At 36.2% G+C, this 25,454-nt stretch overlaps 1 protein-coding gene across 2 annotated transcripts in view; it reads left to right on the top strand.

The window, feature by feature from the left end:
• LOC111047755 overlaps window positions 1–25,454 on the top strand; it is a 100,313-nt gene that overhangs the window by 64,028 nt on the left and 10,831 nt on the right. Inside the window, exons 3-9 of one of the 2 annotated variants that reach the window (XM_039438362.1) lie at window positions 326–649; window positions 2,106–2,489; window positions 4,493–4,956; window positions 6,041–6,229; window positions 7,963–8,267; window positions 10,324–10,453; window positions 19,626–20,054. In XM_039438362.1, coding sequence (XP_039294296.1) covers window positions 326–649; window positions 2,106–2,489; window positions 4,493–4,956; window positions 6,041–6,229; window positions 7,963–8,267; window positions 10,324–10,453; window positions 19,626–20,054 — 2,225 coding nt within the window. Of the gene's footprint in view, window positions 1–325; window positions 650–2,105; window positions 2,490–4,492; window positions 4,957–6,040; window positions 6,230–7,962; window positions 8,268–10,323; window positions 10,454–19,598; window positions 20,055–25,454 lie in introns of both variants that reach the window. The other variant, XM_039438361.1, reaches the window with a different exon arrangement.

Here is a 25,454-nt window from a genome sequence, read left to right as displayed (position 1 = left end):
CAAAATCAAAAAGATGATTTCTCTTCTTCTTCATCATCATCATCTTCTTCTTCTTATTCTTCTTCTTCTTCATCATCATCATCATCATCATCATCATCATCATCATCATCATCATCATCTTCTTCTTCTTCTTCTCTTCTTCTTCTTCTTCTCTTCTTCTTCTTCTTCTTCTTCTTCTTCTTCATCTCCTTCTCTTCCTTCTTGTCATTCTTCCTCTTTTTCTTCTTCTCCTTCTCTTCCTTCTTGTCATTCTTCCACTTCTTCCTCGTTTTCTCCAGCGTTTTCCAATCTTTTGTCGTAACAATCTTTAAATCTGTTTTACTAGAACACCGATCACAACTCCACCCGCTCCTCGAAATCGTCACCGCTAGTCCCGGACCCGGTCTATGTGAGGTCAACCCCGATGCTAGTCAAGGGCAAATCGCAGTACGGCCACCTGTTCTCGGCCAAGCGCGGACGCAGTCTGGTGAAGATCGACGCAGACGGCATTCCCGTCGTGACAGGCGTCCGTGTGCCGGACGACGAGTCGGACAAGCAAGTGTGGCGTAATGCGCGTGTCATCAACGGTGTGCTGATGCCCTACGACAAGAACCAACCCAAGCACACTTTCAGTCTGCCAGCCACCACACCCTATCCTGAGAAAAAGAAGGTTCGTAAAAATTGATTTTTCCAGATTAAATAATTATTTGTTGAATAATTGTTGGGCTATTGTTGAGTCATATTGAAGCTTCATCGAGTAATCTATAATATAATACAAAGAATCATTGGCTTATATCATAGCCACCTCTAATACAAGGCCCCGGCCTACGATATTGCAACGTCGCAGTGTAGGCCTAGAATCTAATACATGATTGGTGAAAAAGATCAGCTGGTACTTTTTAAATCTTTTTCACCTCTAATACAAGGCACCGGCCTACGATATTGCAACGTCGCAGTGTAGGCCTAGAATCGAATACATGATTGGTGAGAAAGATCAGCTGGTATTTTTTTTTAATCTTTCTCACATCTAATACAAGGCCCCGGCCTACGATATTGCAACGTCGCAGTGCAGGCCTAGAATCTAATACATGATTGGTATTTGGCCTTGTATTGGAGGTGACAATGCTTATACACGTACGGTATAGGAAATTATCGAATGACGCATCATCGCGTCTCAACTACTGAACTGAGTAACTTGAAACTTTGCATATAGATTTTCAATTTACCGAGGATGGTTGTAGGCCTATTTCAAATTCTCCAAGTTTTCAGTAGGTCAAGTTTTAAGTTTGTCAAGTTTTTCATTGGACCCTAGCGGAGCACAGGTTATCTGCTAGTGTATAATTATATAAAAAGAAAAAAAATTCGGCTCATACACGTACGGGATGGGAGATTCACGAATGATGCATCATCACGTTTGAACTACTCGACTGATTTTAAAACTACAGTAGAAATCTTCATATTATAGATTCTTTATTTACCGAGGATGGTTGTAGGCCTATTTCAAATTCTTCGAGATCTCAGTAGGTCAAGTTGTAATTAGATCCTTGCGGGGCACGGGTTACCTGCTAGTTTTGAATAATTGTTTAGTAATTGTAACTATTCATACATTCTACAGTTGATAAAGTCTGTAGCGTTACTATAAAAACTTCGTTTTTAATGGTAATTGAGATCATATTTTTATAGATCCAACGATATCATTTGAACAATATATTTTTCATGAGTTTTCATGTATACTTCTATCAAAGACCAAATAGTACTTTTCTCATGAAGAGATGAGAGTGTTGATAATATTGATTTGCTGATATCAATTAGATTCATCTATATCATTGGAACTATATATTTATCATAAGTTATAATCGGTAGTTCTATCAGAGACCAAATAATACAGTCGACTCTCGATGATACAAATTAGAAGGGACCAGAATTAACATAATCATAAACATTAATCCAATAAAACATCAAATCTATGGAATTATTGATTCATTAGGTCTAATAAGTTTCCTAGAAACCGTGCCTACGTGTTTTAAATGGAACATTTTTCAATATTTCACTCGAACCCTTATAGAATTAATTTGTGATGAAGAACCAATCAATCAATCAACCCATCTGTTTTGTTTGGAATCCAGGTTCACCCAGGTCAACAATCGCAAGCATCCTGGGTCAAAATGGAACCCATTACCAAACCTGCTCCCACCCTGCTCAAACCTATCATCAAGGAACCCCTACCTGCAGCCATCAAAGTGCACCCAAGTGCATCCAACAAAGTGCATCCAGGTGCAACGAGTTGGCAGCAGAGTGCATCGGATTCACCAAGTGCATCGAGTTGGCAGCAAAGTGCATCAGATTCTCCAATGACGGTGGTGCAAGCTCCCAGTCAAGAGTGGCAGGCCAATAAGTATCCTCAAGATGTGGTCAAGGTCATTGACGACTCTCAGCCCAATCTGCCTGAAGAAGACCAGTACCTCAGGGATAGGATACTCGACTACATCAAGAGTGTTAACAAGCAGGAGGTGAGTTATTTTAACTATCATTTTTCTTATTGGAATTCAATCACCTTTCATCTTTTAGAAGTATCTAGTTTTCATACTAAACTCGTTCAAATTTCTCACAATATGGAACGTTTTTACTATTCTATGATAAAGTTCAATAATACTTCGAGATTGGAGTAGCTAGGCTACTGTAAAGCCAGTTAAGCCCTGCACGCACACATCGATTTTTTTTCGCCACACTGCACAGAAAGCAGCTGTTTTCCATTCCCTACGTAGATCTGAAAGACATTGTTTGCAGACGACTCTCGGCTAACGTCAGAACGGGTTTCTTTCCGGCTAAGGCCAGAAAGAGTACCCTTTCCGGCCACTAAATATCAAGTGTGCTAAAACAGCTGAGCAAAGAACTTTTCATTATTTAAGTTTATTATTCAATAATTAGAACATTTATAATAATATCATATTATTGTCATTTGAAAAGAATAAAAAAGTATAAACTCAACCTCCCACATAATTGAACATAATCTTTTAGGTTATTTAGACAAATCAGAATAAAAAATAAAAATTCTTGGACAATTTCCTGATATTCAGATTACCTCAGATTTGCTAGAGCTATCACCTTCCACTTTTGCTTTCGGAGGTGCTTAATAAACAATCATTCTCATATATATATATATATATATATAGTTCATTTTTCTGTGTGTCGAGAAATAGCGTTCGTACCACGGGCAAAAATGATTTTCCGGCTCTCAATCTCTCTCTCAGCCTACGGCCTCGGACTTGAAAACCGATTTCAAGCCGGAAAAGTCTCATTTTCGGTCCTAGGTGCGGAATATACTATTACGTTATTTTGCAGTACTTATGGATTCTCTTAGATTAAACAGATGATATTCATCAAGTTCAATTCAGTCTGATAGAGTTCATAGGGACGGCACAAATCAAACGACCAAAAATCGATGTGTAACTAGAATTTAAACAGTCAATAATGGTGAACTGAACAGCAAAGATAGCAATTTCCAATCTTCATATTATCAAATTCACCCAAGCTTTCAATAATTTCCACAATATGTAACCTTTTCACTATTCTACCGTTCTGTATCAGAAATTCGATAACTTGAAGTCTCTCCAATATTTGAGACACAGGTTATTCAAGTTGCTAAAGATTCCATTCATCATTACTCATCATTACTTCTTTTAATAATATAGAATATTCCACCTGTTGAAAAAATTGTTATCTTAGTTTCTCATCGTTCTTATTGTCAGCTTTCTCCAATATGGATTATCACATTCCAACTATACCTGTCTTCTAAATTCACGGACTCTCAAAAAACTGTACAGTATTAGAGATTCTCAGCTTATTTCATAGATTTAAGGAAATTCTCGTTTATACCAAAGACGGTAATATTGCTTCCTTCTGTTGAAGAGTTACTTATCTTTATTTCTCAACTATGGAGTATCACTATAGTGAGGTCCACGTTATAATGACAGTATTTGATCAACTTTGGTTTTGCTATCCTTGTCTATCATTCGACAAAACCGGTGGTACTATCCTTTTCTAGGTCCACAACGATGCCAATTATGTTTTTGACATTGTAGAAATAAAATTAATTAATGCAGAGAATCGGTATCGCTATTCTTCTATCTTTATCCACTGCCATAATCACGTGGACCTCACTATACAATCCAACAGTACTTGATTTCTACATTCACGTATTCTAAAATCAATTCAACAGTATTGGAGATTCTGAATTTCTGATTCTCATTTTGTTCTAGAAATAAGAAACGATGTTTCCAGTTATAGAAACGACAGATTTCTATAATTTCTCAAATCAATTCAACAGGATTCAATATTCTCAGCTTATTTCAAAAATAAGATACCGGTAATGATTTCGGTTATAACAGTTCGGTTAACTACAGTAGCCTAATATTAATATGTTCAAGTTCATGAACAAGTCATGAATACAGAAGAAGCTCAAGGTCAAAGACAAGAAAGTCTTCAACATTTTTCGATCTTTTTGTTTCAACAGGTGAAAAGAGTGCCAGTCCTGGCTCCCTTCAGGGACTCGAGAGGACTGACTCACAGTGACGTAACACATTTTTCAACCAGTGACGTCATCGTGCCACCTGTAGAAGGCGAGGCACGCATGCTGCATGCGTCAAGCGATGCCTTACCACTTGAGGCAAGGATGCTGCATGCGTCACCAAGCGACGCTCTACCAATGGAAGCTCGCAATGCTGAGGCACTACCGATGGAGGCACGAATGCTGCATGCGTCAAGTGAGGCACTGCCCATGGAGGCAAGGATGTTGCAAGTGCCTGGAGCCAGTGTGTACCCCACTTCCATCATGTACTCTCCGGCCTCCTCGTCTGTGATTGGTCCGGATGGAGCGACGCGTGTGACGTCAGTTGAGGAAGGTGTAAGGACGCCTGTGTTGCAGTATGCTCATCCGGAGTTGGGGGTTCAGCCTGCTGTTCCTGAGGCTGAGTCAAGGTAAACAGAACTCCACAAATATACTTATAAAATAATAATTTCTTAATTTATTTAAAAAATTTTTTATTTAAAAAAACTGAATAAATAATCGAAACATTATTCTTTATATTCATTTTTCAATTGATAAAACAATTGTTTCATTTATCTACTGATTTATCTATTCATCACATGAGGATGGACTTGACATTTTCACTTATGATTCCGTTAATCTAATCTAAGGAATTCAATTTCAAAAATCAGTGAACTATGAGAATGTACCTATGAATTAACCCAGCACATGGTGCTATCTAGTAGCCGAATTCGGAAACAGTCACTTGGAAGCGTCAACCAATCAGAAGACAGAAGTGGGAGTTTGGAGGCGTGTCGTAGTAGGAGTCAAAACAATTCATTCATCCACAGATTTATTTTATTTATCGCAATGTGGGTGGATTCAATACGGGTAAACTGATAGAAAAATGATAAACTGTATTACTAATTGAAGAAAAATTAATCTCTATTAATAGCCCAGATATTTCCTGTGTCATTTGAGTACGATTGATATTGAACAGGCTTCTGTGAATAGATTTATATTATTTTTTCTCATTCTACTTCATTTCAATTCAATTCAAATCAAAAAATAATTTATTCCGCTCAATATTATTACAAAACATTGTACCAGCAAAAAATTCAGAGAAAAAAATACTAATGAAAATTATATGTTTTGCTTTAGAGGACAATAACATAAAGCGAAATGAATACGGGCAAACCTAGGCATAAGCCCTATTGGAGTGCACTTCACTTAAAATGAAAATAATTTAAAGACTTTAGAATAGTAGGACCTTCACGCTCTACACAAGAAATAAACTCTATGTAAAAAATTGATAATTATAAATTTACCTGTGTTACATTTGAATGTGGATCAGGTTTAATTTAGGCCTTTCAATTGATGGATTCAATGGATGATTATTTAATGGACCATTTAATGGATGATTATTAATGTGCAGACCCACATCTGTGTTCGACAGGGAAATTATCACTTGTATATTTATGTTACCAATATTTATAACTCAATGAATGAGAATTCATTTCTCGGCTACTTCGACAGGGTGCGAGTGGCAGTTGACGAGCAATTCGACGACCACCCAGCAGGAGGCAGAGACCAGGCGTTGGCTTACTTTTCCCACGACATCCACGCTGACCGATCGCCCTTTGCCTTCGAACCCGGTCTGGAGGACGAGGCTAGGGTCCCCCCTGTAGCTCCCACCCCCCTCGTTGAACGCCAACACTCGCAAAGGTCATTATCATCTTCACACTTACCATTTACCTTAATTTATCAATATTATCTCCAACTTAGAAAATTCATTGTCGTGGAACTTCAACTGTAATTGATGACTAAATTGATGTGTCTTTCGATTGATTATTTACTCACTCTAAATTAACTTGTGTATTGACTGGATAAACGATGTGTCTTGTCACTTTTACTGTATTTATAATTAGTAATACTCAGTAATCATTTATCATCACTGATGACCACTCACTTATCACTGTTTTCAAATCATACCAAAGTATTATGTAGAAAAATAACTATAGATAAGCAAGTAAACAGTTTACGGAGCGATTTTCTGCAATTCCCTTTGCAAATGGAACTCCTGCAATTCTATTGGTGAATGATGCTTTCAATGGCAACTGCGAAGTTTACTACGTCATACAGCTTTGATGACCAATCACAAGCGAGTACACTTTGGAGCTTCCAGTGCAATCCAGACCTATAGCACTACAGCACGTTCTCATTGGCTGATGACAAAACGTTTCGAATCCATCTTTATAAACAGTTAGTCCCAGTCAGGAAGAGTTTGTTCCATCAGGAAGACTACATTAAGTAAAAAACCATTTTCATGTATTTCATAAGCATATTGTAATACGCTAATTATTTGGTACTCATAAGTAACCCAATATTAGTAAATAAATGATGAGATTCGTGTTAACTGTCTGAAAAGACAATTAGGTATTATCAATTTCACATGATCATGTATACATTATTATTGATAATAACTTATCAATTATTCAGTTATCTGGAATGAACATTTTTTGGAATAATCACCCTCAATCCGAAATTCAATCGAATTCTGTAAGCATTATTTAGAGGATTTCTTAAAACGCTATTGTGATTAAACATTCAACTGAATTGGTTGAACAATTTGTCATCGTTCATTTATTCATCTGATTATAAATTAATAATATTGTAGATGATTAAGGAGTGATCGATAGGCATAACCAAAAACTGTCCTTTTGCAAAGTTTTCATGAATATAGGTCGAAAAAATAAGGTTATATTTCTACTTCCTCAATATGGATATAATTTATGATTAAAACAAATAATATCATTACGGAGCGACTTTCTGCAATTTCCTTTGCAAATAGAATTTCTGCAATTTCTACCATAACCTCAAACTTTGGACAACATTAACTTCTTATCAAAATTTTTGGAGAGAAATAGTACAGGCTTAGCCTATTTTTCCCTCCAATGTCATAATATTTATATCATGATTGTAGTATTTTGTACGATAAATAAATAAATGAATGAATATCACAATACGGGTACGAGTATTCTCGAAAATATATTAATTCGATCAATTCTGAATTCTTATTTTTTATGCTGTAATAAATTATGATTGAATGGATACCACAATCATTACCATCCGTCTCATTACCCATGCACAAGCCTAGACCTCATGTGTGCATCGTGTGTTTTGTAAATTCTTATTTTTAATCTTCTGTAATTGTTTGATCAGGGTGCAATTTTTGAGGTTTTCCAGTATGCTTATACATTGTGATGTTTCAATAAATGAATAAATCATCTTTAGCGGAGGAAAATATAACAAATTCTCTTAAAATACACAGAAATTCAAACCCTTTTCTTATGGTGTTATATAACTATGGTTGAACAACTGTCACAATATCTGAGAATCTCCAAATATGATTGAACAATTGTCACAATTTCTGAATATTCACTGAATTCTGTCACCAGGTCTCACAGCCCTCCAGCCCCCCGGCCGAAGAAGATCGACCCCCCTCACGCCCTCATCAACAGTCACCAGTTCTACATCACAGAGCGCCCCAGCGGCAACCTCAAGTACTACAGCAAATACCCCGAGGCACTAGTGTACAGCGGCAGCGTCGTTGACAACCGAGACCGTCCCTTCTGGGAGAGGATTGGCGACACCATCAGAGAGCATGTGCAGACTGGAGTTGACAAGATGACCGAGATGACCCGGCCTGTCATGGAGCCCCTAGTTGAGGCTACACAGAAGATCTCGCACAATCTTGGATTAGGTGAGCTGGAAAACACGTTTCCAATTCCTAAATCCAAATTATGATAAAGAATATAGAATTGAGAATAATTATATGAATTGCTGATTGGATGATGATCGATATATTATCATCATCTCATACACAGAAGGTCTCTCACAATCTTGGATTAGGTAAGCTGTAACAAAATTTTCAATTACCAAATCATATTTCAATTAAGAATATAGAATAGAAAATAATATATAAATTGCTGATAGAATAACGATCGATTTATCATCATCATCTCACTTTTTTTGTCAAGGAAACTTATCTTCTCGTGATTTAACTAGTAGTTCTGTCAACAGTAGACCACGCGTAGTTATAAACCACAGTCTCCTCTAATACTGTCCATCAGAGTAAATTCTGTCCTGTCCTGTCGTGTCGGCGAGATATCTGTGTATAACAGCTATGCTGTTGTTACCGAGTTGAAAGCAGAGAAAAGTCGGGAGATATCATGCTACTACAAGTTATCAATTGCATGCCTCACTGCATGCAATGAATAGTCTGCACAACAGCTGTTTTTTCACTAAGTTACATTTAGATATTGAATCGCATGCGTCATTGCATGCAATTTATAATCCACTCGACAGCTGATTTATGATGAATAATTCTAGTCTGATTTTTAATCTAATATTGGCGGCTCCTTTTCCTTTTATATTATCCTTGAAATGCAAAATTTCCAAAAACCTTGTATATACGTCGACGCGGAATTAAAACAGGAACTCACCTGTCAAATTTCATGAAAATCTATTGGTATGTTTTGCCGTAAATGCGGAACATATGAACATGAACAAAAATATAAACATAAAGAGAAATGCGAAACTGTCGACTTGAATCTTAGTCCTCACTTCGCTCGGTCAATGATCTATATATCATATCACATTTTATATTCTATTTTTGTCAAGGAAACATATCTTCTCATGATTTAATCATTTATTTTCATAATTGAATTGCAATATCTTGTGAGTTCATCATATTATTCCTTCATAGTCATCAAACATCGGTGTGGATTCTCAAGGACAGAGCTATCTGCTCTGTCCAAATACAGACAAGGATAGCGAACTTATGTTAATTAGATTCTGACTTTCTAGATCTCAATGTATAGTTTTTGATTTTATGACTCTAGTCAATATGGTACATATCTCAAACATTCAGTATCTTCCCTCGTATATCTTGAAACCTCACATCTCAAACATAGGCTCAACTCACACTTACGCGACTCAGGTCGAGAAGAGACTGGACTCTAGTCGAGAGCATGTGTAATCAAATGGTGACAGTCGCGGAGACTAGAGTTGTCTGGTCTGAGTGTCACCAGACACGAGACTCGACTCTAGTCGAGATCATGACTTGTGTTTCCAAATGGTGACACTCAGACCAGTCGACTCTAGTCTCCGCGACAGTCACCATTTGAAAACACATTCTCTCGACTGGAGTCGAGTCTCTTCTCGACCTGAGTCCCTTAAGTATGATTTGAGCCTATGTGTATGAGGTTAGAGGATGACAAGAAGTTTTCATAGTACAGCGGAATATTATATCACAAGCTATTGCTACTATTCATTATTACAGGAAATACTCATTGTGATATCACGTATATAAGCAGTTACATCTCTAACTATAATAATAATATCGAGTGACCTGGCTGGCTCAGGACTAGTGTCAGAGTTTTTAGGTCGCAACTGATCAATTTCAGGACCTCTAACATGACTCAACGACTGATTTTTAGGCATCCGGGACCGACGGCTTAACGTGTACATCCAAAACATGGGAGTGGCCCGAGATTAATATCTTGCTCGGGCCGGGATTTGAACCCGGGCCTCTTAATCATAATAAAACCAGTAGTAACATCTGTGAATTGTTTTCAGTTATCGCATGATGATGATAGTTTGGCAACTTGTGAGACCGGGCTATTTGGTCTATGTTCTGTAATTATTAATTATTTAATAAATAAATAAATAAATATCGATTTTTGGGGGGCTATAAAACCCCAGTGCTATATTAAATGCTGGAACTAATTTTGTTCTTTGTTTCTACCAAATTCCAGGTACAGATCGCGAAATGCACTCATTCAAGGATAAATTGGGGGTTGTGGGAACACCATCTGTCTTCCTGCCTGCTCTTGGATTGGTGGCCGGGGGAGCTGCTCTAGGACTTGGCGCTGTTGCGGTTGGAAGGTGCGTTCCCAAAACTTTCTTTATTGGTGTTCCTAAAACTCTTATATTGTTTTATCAGCATGTTTAGATTCTGTTTAGTTTTACATGAATAGTTTTAATTCTGGTTCGTTCCCAAAACCTTTCTCATTAGCGTTCCCAGAACTCGTGTATTGTTTTATCACAGCATGTTCAAATTATTCTGTTCAATTTTACATCAATAGTTTCAATTTTGGTGCGTTCCCAAAACTCTTATATTGATTTGTCAGCATGTTTAGATTCTGTTTAGTTTTACATGAATAGTTTTAATTCTGGTTCGTTCCCAAAACCTTTCTCATTAGCGTTCCCAGAACTCGTGTATTGTTTTATCACAGCATGTTTAAATTATTCTTTTCAATTTTACATCAATAATTTCAATTTTGGTGCGTTCCCAAAACTTTTGTTCCTGGCTCTTCCAGAACTCTCAGGCCTGGTTGCTCAAAATTATTTTAACCGTGATAAATTTCACGAAAACCAATCAGAAGAGGTCTTTTTGATAAGATGGCTTCTCTGATTGGTTCTCGTGGAATTAATCACGATCAAAACTTGACTGGCTCTTGTGCAACCGGCACTTATTGTTTTATCAGCATGTTCCAATTCTGCTCTTGATTTTCTTGTTGATGTGCATAAGTAGATTTTTGGGCTGTGGGCCTTCTGCGATGCTATATAGTGAGTTCCACGTTATAATGGCGGTGGAGAAAGTTAGAAAAACAGCGTTGCCGATTCTCTATCTCGCCACTGCCTTCCATAACTTAAATTAACTTATATTAACTGTTAATTCTTGTTTGAAATGATCAATTATATTTCATTTGTCAAGGAAATATATTTTACAATGTTATATTAACTTATATTAAATGTTAATTCTTGTTTGAAATGATCAATTATATTTCATTTGTCAAGGAAATATATTTTTCAATGATTTAATCTTACATTTTCATAATTGAGATTGAATATTTTGATAATTAATTTTATTTCTACATTGTTGAAAAACGATCTGGCAACGTTACAGAGCTAGAAAAGGATAGCACTATCTGATTTGTTTGATGCTAGACAAGGATAGCAACACCAATGTCAATCAAATACTTCCATTATAACGTGGACCTCACTGTAGACATCTAGCTTTAGAAATGGTCGATCAGAATAAATATTCTATGTACTGAGAACCCGTGGAACTGAAACCTCTTTCGAAGAACACAAACAAAAAAATCATAATATTATTATTCATAATACGCTACAGAATAATGATAATTTCACTTTTCCCTGTGCTGGTTTCAAGAACAGAATCAGGTATTGTGAAGAATTTATTTGATTATCCTCTGATACAATAATCACTCCACTCGAATTATCGGGTTTCAGTGATTCGTTCAACTTTCAACACAGATCAAGTAGAGCAAGTAAATTTTCTGTTGATCTTGGAATCATAATATCCAATAAACTATGGCATTCTTATTAGCATCATTATCGACATACTTTTTCCACATCATTTTTACTTTCCTTGCCCTATTACCATAGGTAAGGAAAGTATTGCTTTCCGAAAAAAATTAAGGTACCCTAATTTCAAGTTTTCTATACGTTTCAAGGTCCCCTGAGTACAAAAACATGATTTTTGGGTATTGGTCTGTGTGTGTGTATGTGTGTGTGTGTGTGTGTGTGTATGTGTGTGTGTGTGTATGTGTGTATGTCTGTGAACACGATAACTCCATTTCTAATTAACCGATTAACTTGAAATTTTAAACTTAAGGTCCTTATGAGACGAGGATCCGACAACAAGAAATTCAATAAAATTCAATTTAAGATGGCGGGAAAAATGGCGGATAATTACTAAAAAACCATGATAAAAACGAACATAAAAACGGCTCCAACGATTTTCTTCAAATTTATACCATGCATAGCTATTTATAAGCTCTATCAACTGACATAAGTCTCATTTCTGGAAAAATTCCAGGAGCTCCGTAATATTCTTCAGAAAAATGGCGGATAATGACTGAAAAACCATGTTTTTCACGGTTTTCTCGAAAACGGCTCTAACAATTTTCTTCAAATTTATACCATGGATAGCTATTCATAAGCCCTATCTATTGACATGTGTCTCATTTCTGGGAAAATTGCAGAAGCTCCGTAAAATTCTTGAGAAAAATGGCAGATAATTACTAAAAAAACATGTTTTTCACGATTTTCTCAAAAATGACTCGACCGATTTTTTTCAAATTCATTACCTGTATAGTCATTTATCAGCTCTATCAACTGACATGAGTCTTTTTCCTGGGAAACTAATGGGGGGTCCACCCCATTCTTGAGAAATGAACTTTGTAACCTCCTTCTCGTGCATGAGGTAGGTGGTAGGTAGAGCAGTTTATAAAAATAACACATAGTCGAGATATTTCATCTGTACAACAGCTGTTCTGACGACTTTAAAAAATCATCGAATTTCACAATTCACACAAAGGAAAAAGTACTCTGAAAACAATTATATTTATACACATATACAGAAGTCTGATCGTAGTTGCAAATATGTTGCCACCAATCGTCATTATGTTATTCCCCTAAATTATTCTCGTTTAAGAATGAGGCTTACAGTTCAATGTCCAAGGAAAGTTGTGTGAGTGTACCACACCAGATTTTTTTACTGATTGTCATCATAGTTGATATCCACTTACAATAACTATTCACATCATTGTCATTACACTGTATCACTAAATCAACAGAACTATCTCACTATATCATCATTTACATTATATGCCTCATTACTATCAGTTTACATCATCTATCCCATTATTATCAGTCTTCATTATCTATCTCATTATTACCAGTACACATTATCTATCTCATTATTATCAGTCCACATTATCTATCTCATTATTACCAGTCCACATTATCTATCTCATTATTATCAGTCTACATTATCCTAGAGAAAAGATAGCAAGAGACTTATACTATTTTCTCTATGGCATTATCTAATGACGATTATTTTTCTGTTCTATTTTTGTTGGATTTATTATGTATGGATAGTGCATCCTTGTATTTTGCTGCTCGCACCATACGCATATAAATGGCATTATCTATCTCATTAGGCTACCAATTGTCTACAGTACCTACCACAATATCTATGTCACTTCCACCAGTTGATAAGTCTACATTATCTATATCTCCATCAGTCTACAGTATCTATCTCTACTTCACCGTTTCCACATCATGTTCCAATCAACCATCAACATCTTCTCACAAGCACAAATCATTGAGATCCAATTTTCGTTGCCAGTTACTCTAACCTTTGCCTCCGAGAAGGTTATGAGTTCGCGTTCACTTTCGTTGGCTTCACCGCTCAAAACGGGACTGCCTCCGTTAGAAAGTTTCCAGCTGAAACTCCTTTCGTTTTCTACACTTAACTGCTCCTGCTCTACCAACGTCAGCTAGCATCTTCTTTCTTTAACAATGTCAGCTCGTATCTTCTTTCTTTATCTTCTTAAAATCGTCTTTCTTCATTATACAAAGCACGTGTCTCACTTTCTCAATAAATGATTATCGGAGAGGCGACTTATCATAAAAATTCTTCCAGATCGTTCTAGAAGCTGTAGGCTACATGTCTTCTTCAAATCGTCATTAGATGATACTTGTCAAGAGAGAGCTTCAAACAAAAAAAAGGATAATCGTTCTGTTATAGCTTATAAAATTCACATTCAAACGGAATATAGTTCTATAAAAGCTTCTAAAATTAACAAACGAACGGAATACAGTTCTATTGAAGCTTATAAAATTGACAATCAAACGGAATATAGTTCTATTGAAGCTTATAAAATTGACAATCAAACGGAATATACTTCTATAAAAGCTTCTAAAATTAACAAACAAAAGGAATATAGTTCTATTGAAGCTTATAAAATTGACAATTAAACGGAATATACTTCTATAAAAGCTTCTAAAATGAACAAACAAAAGGAATATAGTTCTATTGAAGCTTATAAAATTGACAATCAAACGGAATATAGTTCTATAAAAGCTTCTAAAATCAACAATCAAACGGGATATAGTTCTATTGAAGCTTATAAAATTGACAATCAAACGGAATATAGTTTTTTAAAGCTTCTAAAATTGACAATCAAACGGAATATAGTTTATTAAAGCTACTAAAATTAACAATCAAACCTTATCAAACCGAAATCTTATTTATTTTTTTCATAGTCTTCAATATCTTACAGGAATATATTATATTTCATGAACTGAATACATTTAAAAAGTATGACGATATAGGCCTACTTGAATACAGTACATGTTTAGCTATTGTAAACATTCACACTATGAACAAAGATTTTGTAGAATTCCTCCATATTAAGGTGGATTTGAAGGGATGTAGAACTGACAAAGTCTATTTTATTTCACCTTAGTAGATAATAATTAATTAATTATTAAATAGATAATTAATTGTATCAAGTGTTTGTGTTTTGTTTAAATGTGGAAATTTTAGTACCCAGTGAAGAATTGGAATGTCGCATATAACCTTTATTTGGACAATGTATTTTATGAAATTGGGATGAAAAGAAGTTTTGGACTTCAGTCTGTTTCTTGTCCTTGAGTTGATTGTAAATATTCACTTTTCCTATATATGGCTACTAAAATTATTATTGATATGTAGTAATGTCAAGGGTACTTGTTTTCTATTCCATTTGAATACTATTATAATTATGAGACTGTGTCTTCAAAAAATGGAGAGTACCAGTAATTCTATAGAATAAATGTATAATGTATCGACTGTAGCCTACTTCTTCAACCGACTATTTAACAAACAACGTTTGAAAATTGAAATTTTAAGCGATAGGTTCAATCAAGTGAATTGGCTTGCATTAGGCAGTATATTTGGGAATTTTCTCGACTTGATCTTCTCAATAGTAGACGATTTAGTTCTATTTTTGTGTCATCAAATAATAATGGGTACTATTAAAACGTTTAATAGTAATTTTAAGCGAACGAATAACGTTTGAAAACTGAAATTTCAAGCGATAGGATCAATCAAGTGAATAGCATTAGGCTGTATATTTGAGAATTGTCTCGACTTGATCTTCTCAATAGTAGACGATTTAGTTCTATTTTTGTGTCATCAAATTTAATATCAAAGGGTACTAGTAATTCTTCAGAGAAAGTGAAGAGTAACCGTACTTCCACTGACGTATTGAGCAAATAACGTTTAAAACTTAATTTTACAAAGATATCAACAGCTTCTCTATAGGCAGCACCTTGCACTGTAGTTACATGTTTCTATTTTTTGAAATATTCTCTTCAGAATTTCAAGATTCAACACAATTCCAACTTGAAAAAATAAAAATACTCAGGGATTTGTATCATCATCATTTGTATCTTTGTATTCAAATTTAAACGATGAAAACTTCTATCAATTTCGAGGAACCCCTATTATCTTCTCCTTTAGAAATCGATTCATTTAATAATGAAACAGGTTCATGATATAACCATAGAGAAACGTTAGCGTAAGTGGATTACTGTCGATTGTTGTCAATTTCTACTGTTTTGTTGGGGTGACAGTGTATGAACGGCACAATTTGAGAGACTACCAGCGTCATAAAGCTTCACAGGAAAGAACTACGTGGACTATCAGCTTGAGATAACAGTAAAAGTTGCGACATAAACGCCCTATACCATGGGATATCTACTTATGCTATCGTTTCTCTATGATATAACTTAACAACATTTTCTAAAGATGTCAACTGTTGTTGAAAGAAAGACAAGGAAATATGAAAAATTCTCACGTTCAGCCCACTCTCATTGAATCCCATACAGAAATTAGAAAATCGACGTGTTAGTTGATCTCAACTCAATTTCTGGCTTCAATTAACTAGTTATCTATTCACATCACATCATAAACGAGTTGAGTAATGTGTTACATAATTCAAATTCGATTAGATCATAATAGCAGAGTTGCTGAATAATTCGTGATTATCATCCAAAAGGAGATTCTACATGGGATTTTCTACTCTTATCTAAAATTCTCTACTAGAATTTCCATCTCATAACTTAGGAACTTACTATTCTTCGTTCGATATTATGTTTAACTGTCTTTCATATTTGGAGCCTTGAGTTATCAGTGATCATAACTTATTATTAATGATTGATTTTATGAGTTATAACTATGATGATCTGAAAATCAAGAATATTCCACCTCTGCATTCATAAATTTCGAAGTCAAGTGGTGACGTTTGTTAATACGTGGATTATTTGTGACGATTATTGTATTGAGAAATGAGAGAGTGATAAATTCACGAGTAGTTTGTTTCTAAGTATTATAAGTTTCTTCTTCGATGTTTATTTCATTTTGTTTGTTAGTAATTATATTATTGTTCACTATACTCTGTACAAAATTACTTCTTACTTGGGATGGACATGCGCAGCAGAGAAGGCATACAGCGGGAGGGATACAGAGGCGCGATGTTGCCGTTTTGAAGCGCCCAGCGTTCTCCAACTTCTAGTGACTGTTCATGTGCTCATGCTACACATGCGAAGTATCCTGTCTGAAAGCAGTCAGACGGCTGACAAATTGGCAACTGCGCTTCTACCTATTACGCTGTTGATCACTGTGATTGGCTGATCTCCCTCCATTTCTCTGCGCTGCATATTCCTCCAAGTCAGAAGTAATTTTGTACGGACTATAATTACGTTGGAGCGTTACTGTTTGGCCAATTTTTCTTGATTCTTTGATCAATTTTCTGAGATGAACTGGATTATGACGAAATCGCTTTTCAATTTCTGCAAGAGATGATTCTCATAACCTATTCGACATGCATTAAACTTTCACAAAATAGTGTAGTATATTGTTATGTATTCCATGCTCATATTGAAATGATTCATTCCATCAATGCAGAGAGTCTAACAAATGAATGAGAGCAAGTCCATTGTATAGAATATTATACATAATTCATGAATAAATTTTTTTAGCAGAGAGGTTTCACTCGCCGTTTTCAATAAGTGACTACTATTTATAGAGTTTCATGATGCCAGTATAACTTGGCTAAACAAACGATAGAGATAATATATATTCTCACAAAAAATAGTGCAGTATATTGTTATGTATTCCGTGCTCATATTGAAATGATTCATTCCGCCAATGCAGATAGTCTAACAAATGAATGAGAGCAAGTCCATTGTATAGATTATCATACAAAATTTATGAATAATTTTTTTTAGCAGAGAGGTTTTACTCACCGTTTTCAAAAAGTGACTACTGTTTACAGAGTGTCATGATGCCAGTATAACTTGACTAAACAAACGATAGAGATAATATATATTCTCACAAATTGAATTATGAACTCATAGAATACAATCCCAACCAAAATTCAAACGACAGAAACAGATGAATATATGTTTCAGTAGTTGAAAATCTTTTCAGTTTAAGATGAATATATTAATAAAATACAGAATAAACTATGTATCCAAAAGCCAGGGATCAAGAAAAATTGGCCAAATACTATTGTGTTATGGAATTGCACACTTTCCAGCTTTGTCACAAACTTTGCTACCTAGTGCTTTTGTGAACATAATTATTTAGTGAGCATAATTGTTAGTAGCGCTTTGTTGTGTTGTAATGGTGTGGTGGTGGTAATTATAAATGCAAGGTTGGTGATTTACTGACAGATTTGTTGAGAGTCCCTGAAAACCCAACAGTCATTTACACAAAATTTCAATGAATCTAATTCTCTCAAGAAAATTTGTCACTATTTTTCCATTCAGTGATTATATCAATGTTCTTCCAGACATTCAGTTATTGTATCTATCAAATTTTTTCCAAGTGAAAATTTGAGAACTTCGAGAACTCCAAGTCAGAACTTGTTTTAAAAACTTGTCTAGGACTGCCTACTTTTCATAGTATCGTGTTCCATAAATAGATAGGTCCACGTTATAATGGCTGTATTCAATCAACTTTGATGTTGCTATCTTTGTCTATCAATCGACAAAGCAGATAGCACTCCTTTCCGTGCAGCCTAACGCTCCCGGATCGTTTTATCAATGTAAAAATTAATTAACAAAATATTTTATCTCAATCAGGAAATTTTTCTATTCAATCATTAAAATATATCTTGATGCATAAAATATAATTGATTGCTTTAAACATGAATGAATTGTTAATTTGACATCGGATATACTGGTATCAGCTATCCTCTACAGAAGGCGTTGACAAGGCACATAATCAGCGACGCTGTTCTCCTATCTTTCTCCTAGGCTTCAGGAGCACAGGAGGTTCCGTTGCACTCTTATGTAGAGGCTATCAACATTGAGAAGGCTTCTTCTGATCACGACATGGAAGACGTAAGCTCAATCACACCATCCCAACTGAAGAGGGAGGATGAGCTTCTCAGAAGTCCAGAAAAGCAAGAATCCGCAGGAATGCCTTAGGATGCAATAGAGCAACTGAACAGTTTGCGGGTGAAGAGACTAAACACCAGGCACAAATTTGAGTCAATAGGCTGAGTCGAGGGTGACCAGGCGCCCTAGAGGCGATTTGGCAACCCCTCCCTTAGCGGATGGATCTTCAAAAAAGGCCAGGAGTGGAACTCACGTAGGTCGTCACAAGGACTAGTCAGTCTGAAGAGTTACTTTCTCTCTCTCTCTTCTCCATCCACTCGCTCACTTAAATACATCCTTTCTCTCACACTCGCTCTCTCTCTAGAAGAAGAAGAACTGCCAAGTATATCACACTGAACACAGGTGTGACAAGCAACCAGGTAATGAATGGGATGTTAGTGTAGGGAAAAAACTCCTGGATCTAGTATAAGACACAGTTTCTCAACTAACGTATTTGGGACTCACAATAAGTTTAGGTTAACATGTGAGGTTCTTCGAACCTTTGGTTCCTTGAATCCGTCCCTTCAAACATAACATAACATCTCTCTCCCCTGGAATTTTAACATAGACCTCACTGAAGGCTTATGTAAGCTGTACAGAGAACCTGAGCGTTTCAGCAAACCTTAACATAATAGAAAAAGTTTGCCACCTCAGCACTTCTGTCACCCCCCAACCTTGCATCCGCTTCTCTAGTTTGCACATTTGCCTGTAGAGTGCGCACGCACGCACTTGTAGTGAGTTGGCCTTCTCATTTGACAGCTTTGCTATGGCGTTGTGTTCGGTACAGGTATTTAGATGTGGACATGTTGAAAAGGAGCGGAGCCGGGGACGCGGAGATCGAACGACTCCAGCTGGAACACAAGAGGGCGCTGGAGGCGCTCGACAGAGGTCACACAGATGTCAGCGGCCGAGGTCACGGTGACCTTGGACAGCTGACTCATGCGCAGAAACCCACTATGCTGTATCCCTCCGCATCACCTGCAACTCAGCCGTATTCCTCCGCGTCACCTGCAACAAGTGACGCAGCAAAAACGTTGCAGCGCAGACGAAGGAGAGATGTCCTGCAACATGTTGACCAACATGTGGATGACACAGAAAGCAACCTGCTGAGGGCGGGTCTGGGAGACGCTAGTCTGTGGTCTGACACACCATGTGCCAAGCGCACATTCTGTCAGGTCATGCTGTCACAGCCTGGTGATGATGTGTTCCTCATGGAGAAGAAGATGGGTGCTTTCCTGGCTATGTGAGTACATTTTCACTCTATTTTCTTATATCGTATTTGAACAACCATAAAGTTGTTTTTATTCTCTTTGTTTTGTAACCAGCTACGCTTTAGTAGCCTTGCAACAATCATCAATGAAAATGCTATTCCATTTTTTGTGATAGGCCACACTTCCCATTTACTACCATCCACATATTTGGGACAATTCTTCTGATTTATTATTATTTACCGTATGACAGATACACACACATAATAAAGGTGCGTACAGATACATGCGCCGCGAACATGAGCAATTCACTTTCAATCAGCTGACTATATCTGTATTTCTACAGAAACGGTAAGATATAGATATAAAAAGCTTGGCATCAGCTTGGCATACACAACATCTCAAAGAAATGAAAATATACAGTGTATTTGTAGGCATTTGAAACTCATGAATTTTAAGATGCGTACAGATATACACGCCGCGAACATGAGCAATTCACTTTTAATCAGCTGATGCCAAGCTTTTTATATCGATATCTTACCGTTTCTGTAAAAATACAGATATAGTCAGCTGATTAAAAGTGAACTGCTCATGTTCGCGGCGCATATATCTGTATGCACCTCAAAATTCATGAGTTTCAAATGCCTACATATACACTGTATATTTTTATTTCTTTGAAATGTTGTGTAGTTTTTGATCAGGAGAACATAAGTTTGTCTGACTGCCATAACTTGCTAGTTCATCTATAGCGTTATCCTCTTTCAAGTAATGCTATCACACTATCTCTTCATAAAATATTTTCCATGACTCACCTAAATATAACGGGCACAGGTTTTACACCCATGCAGGTATGATCTCCCTTAATATAAAGTGATGTTTCTTATATATTTATCGATACACAGGACATAATTCTTTCAATGGGTTGGGGAAGGATCAACAGGCACAGCACAAAACTGTTTCTTCTCCGTTGATATAAAGATAACTTTTTCTTCCACCTACTGTCTAAAGTACTTACTTTACTCCCTGAAACATAATACTAGAGTGTCACTTTTTCGCTCTCGGTAGTAAAAAACAGAAAAACTCCCTGGGAGGAAAAGTTCTCCATTTAAATAACATGGGAAGCATCTCTATTTCAAAAACTCACATTGTAATAGGTTAGAAGGTCTAAGCTCAGATGAGAAAGCGTAATAGAGGTGTATGTCATTAAGTCAACTAAATCAATACCACAATAAGAAATTTTATCAACTCATGAAATATATGTTTGTATGATATTATATTCTCAATATTAGTAGACGATAAAAATTAATACATTTTTAAAATATTTATTCTATTCAAAATACCAGCCAACAAATATTTTTGATCTGCAATTCAAATCTGAAACGCGTTATCTGGAGTCAGCCATTTTTGGTAGCCGCTTAGCTGATATACTTGTTACAACTTATTTAGACGATAGATAGCGCAATGGGCAGTGCCAATCAGCTGACCGGTTTTTAGGTTTTAGATTTTAGGTTATATTGTTAGGAAACATTGTCACCAATATGTAAGTTATTAAAATGATTTTATTTGCAGTTTCTATGAAAAAATGTAGATGGAGGAAAAATGTTGTGTACATAACGAGCGAAAAATACTTTTTCTCCCTCAGGAAAATTGTTGCCCTCGGCTTTGCCTCGGGCTTCAAACTTTTTCCCACAGGGAGAAAAAGTCGTACTTTTCACTCTAGATATACAAATAACTATAGCTTAGTTTGTACTGAACTCTAAATATGCACATGCTCTGCATCTTCCTTGCTCCCATAGGTACTTTCCTGAATTGTGATACCAGAAAATTTAATTCCATTTAATTTACTTGAAAGCTCTTGAAGTTTCAACTATTCGCAATAAAACCAATTATTCAACTGTGATTTCGAGGACCAAGCCACATGAAGCGTTTTTGATTCCACTTTTGTCTCAATCATTGATCTGTTTCAATCTATTGAGAGTAGAATTTTTTCAAATCGCTTTTGTAACGAATCTTATATATGATAGGTACACTTTCTTTATATTAATTACATCTCTAGTAACAAATTATATTATGAATGATTTACTATTAACATCATTCATAGTAATATTGCAACTGACTCGTCAAAGTAGTCTATATTATAGAAAAGTTGTCAATGAATTCATCAATAAATCACGTACATCTCTCAGACTTTTCTCCATAAATTGCCCCACATTGGTTTCATTTATCATCCAGTTAACATTTTCAATCACAAGGCACATGTTATACAGCAATTATCGGTCATATATGTTGCAAAACACCTGCTGCGGAGTTATTATTGTCACTGGACTCCAACAGTTGCCAGTTAACCTTTGTCTATTGACTCGTTTACCAGACACTTGTCTAAGGAACTGCAATGGCTCGTGAAGGGCAAATGTCACACAATACCCTATAGCCGCTCCACTAACTGCTCTTAATTCCTAGATTAAGTAGTGCGTGATCTCTTCTTCTCTCTTCTTAGTATCCTTCTTCTACTACTCTTCGTTTCATTCTTCACCTTCATCTTATTCCTCTTCTTCATTCCTGTATTCGTCTTTTTTATCACGTCGCCTTTCCTCTTTTTCTTTTTCTTTTCTTCTCTTCTTCATCTGCTTCTCTTCTCTTCTTCTTCTTCTTCTCCTTCGTCTTCTTCTTCTTCTTCGTCTTCTTCTCTTCTTCTCTTCTTCTTCTTCTTCTCCTCCTTCTTCTTCTTCTCTTCTTCTTCGTCTTCTTCTTCTTCTTCTTCTCTCTCTTCTTCTTCTCTCTCTTCTTCTTTCTTCTCTTCTTCGTCTTCTCTTCTTCTTCTTTTCTTCTTCTTCTTCTTCTTCTTCTTGCTCTTCTTCTTATTCTTCTCTTCTTCGTCTTCTCCTTCGTCTTCATCATTCTCCTTCCTACCACACGCCGTCTTCTTATTATTATTCTCCTATTCGCTTCTCCTTCTTCTACTTCTTTCTCTCTCTTCTTCCTCTTCAACATGTCTCCTTCCTCTTCTATCTTCTTCTTTTCCCTCTTCTCTCTCTTCTCTTCTTCTTCGCCATCCTTTCTCTTCGTTTTTTTATCACGTCTCCTTTATCTTCTTTCTTCTTCTCTTCTTCTTTCTCATCTTCTTTCATCTATTTCTTCTCCATCATCATCATCGTCTTCTTATAGTTCTTCTTCTTCTCCTTCTTCTTCTCTTCTTCTTCTTCTTCTTCTCCTTCTTCTTCATCATGTCTCCTTCCTACCACACGCCGTCTTCTTCTTATTATTCTCCTATTTCCTCTTCTCCTTCTTCTACTTCTTCTTCTTCTTCTTCTTCTCTCTTCTTCTTCTTCTTCATCACGTCTCCTTCCTCTTCTTTCTTCTTCTTTTCCCTCTTATTTCTTCTCCTGTCTACTCCTTCTTATCCTGTCCTTTTTCTTCTTCTATTTCACTTTTGGAAAAATCGTTCACATTACAAGTTTCTTACACGAATCAGAATCATTTATTGTCGTTCCCGCTCAAGAGCATTGAAAAAGTCACATAATAACAAATGAGAGTACAAAACACAATGTATCAATAAAAGTAATGCATTCGCACACTGTAGGCTACATAAAATATTCAGTCAAATATTAAATATTCATTAATATTAATATTCATAAAATATTGAAGCATTCAGTCACTCGCATATCAAGCTTGGAGTATTTGACAATAAACGAAGAAGTGAGAGAATTTTTAATTCACCCAGCAGCTGCTGCAATCTGATGGTCGAATACGAGAACAGTCACTTGGGAACGACAACCAATCAGGAGAGAGTAGGGGGAGTTTGGAGGCGTGTCTTTGTAGGTGTCAAAATATGGAACTAGCTTGAGATTGGCCATTCATTGCAATACCCAGAATGACATAGAAATGCTCCTTCTCTTCTTCCGTCTTCTTCTTCTTCTTCTTCTTCTTCCTCTTGTCCATCATCATCATCTTCTCTCCTTCTCCTGTCTTCTTCTCCTTCTGTCTTCTTCTTCTTCTCCTTCTCCTTTCTTCTTCTCTCTTTTTCTCTCTACCACTCTCTTCTTCTCTTTCTTCTCATATCTCTGCTCCTGCTCCTTTTTCTCCTAATTTTCCTCTTGTGAAATGTGCTTAATAATATACAGTAAAAAGAAGTACAGACAAAGAGCGCAGAGTGTGATCTTCTAGGAGGAGGAACAAAAAAGGAGACGTGAACCCCACAAATTTGAACAGCTGAGAAAGGATAGATCGGGAAGAATGACATTTATGTGGGCACGCAGGCAAATGAAGCAGCAGGTCTTATAACATATTAGTGACCCAAAAATTTTAATTAATAATAATTAATTAATATTTCGTTCTCCCAAACGATTTATTCGAAAAAAAGAAATATTTTACCTTCTCACAATCCGCTCATCGCCAACTCAACACCACACAACATGAGAAACCTTAAGGTATCCCACCACTGGAACCGTATTCAACCGATCCGTTCGGCCGTTGGATCGGACGAATCTGCCGGCCGTTAATTCGGCCGAATATGATCGTCCATTGGAACCGTTTTGGTCAGTCTAGTACAGTAGTTGGCTGAACTATTAGATATTCACTAGATATCGAATTAACTACCATCATAGCTACCAAAATTTTTATAAACAATGATTATATTTTTGAAAATTGAATAAACAAATATCCACTAAATTAGTTATTCATTGCAATAATCTTACCTTTAGATCCTATTTGTTCAGTAATCTTTGTCTACAGATTCATTAATTTGAACATCACGACGATGATATCTTTATCCCACAATGGAACATGCTCTTGAACCAAACTTATCAACTTTTCAATGTCCATGGTTAAAACTTTATAAAACAGAACAAGTTCAAAAATCAAAAACAGTCAAGACTGTGAAACAATTTTGAGGTCCATGTTCATTGTCTCAGCTCGACTTCGGCCGGATAGAGCTGGAAAATCCCATTCAATTCGGACCGAAAACTTGATCGGCGTTGTACGGACGTATGAACCTGTTGCAATGGACGAGCATCTATTCCTTTCTTTGTTGGGGGATCGTTCGGACGAGTTCGGTAGTTTTCGGCCGATGCTAGTTCGGACGAAATCGGTTCCAGTGGACGGCCCACCTAAGAATCGTCAACATCGAAATTTCAGAATATCAATGTAAAACATCACAATAGGCTTCCAGTGTATGAAAATTCAGCAAGTAATACATAGAGCCTTATCATTACTTGCAATAATTCTTGTCAGAGATGACAGAGTCAATCAGAACTTTCGCCATTACATAATCGCAGTTGATTAATTGTTTCTAGTGTCAAGTGCGGTTATCGAGTAGGCAAAATCCGGAAAACGAAATTCGCCTCCATAATATTTATCCATCAACACGTTTTAGATTATGTGGTCACGTGGTTTCGTTATGTAATATTGATGATGTGACTAAAACAAAATTCACGTTT

The sequence above is a fragment of the Nilaparvata lugens genome, chromosome 11, assembly GCF_014356525.2.
Source record: "Nilaparvata lugens isolate BPH chromosome 11, ASM1435652v1, whole genome shotgun sequence".
Lineage (NCBI taxonomy): Eukaryota > Metazoa > Arthropoda > Insecta > Hemiptera > Delphacidae > Nilaparvata > Nilaparvata lugens.
This window is presented reverse-complemented; position numbering and strand designations above follow the sequence as displayed.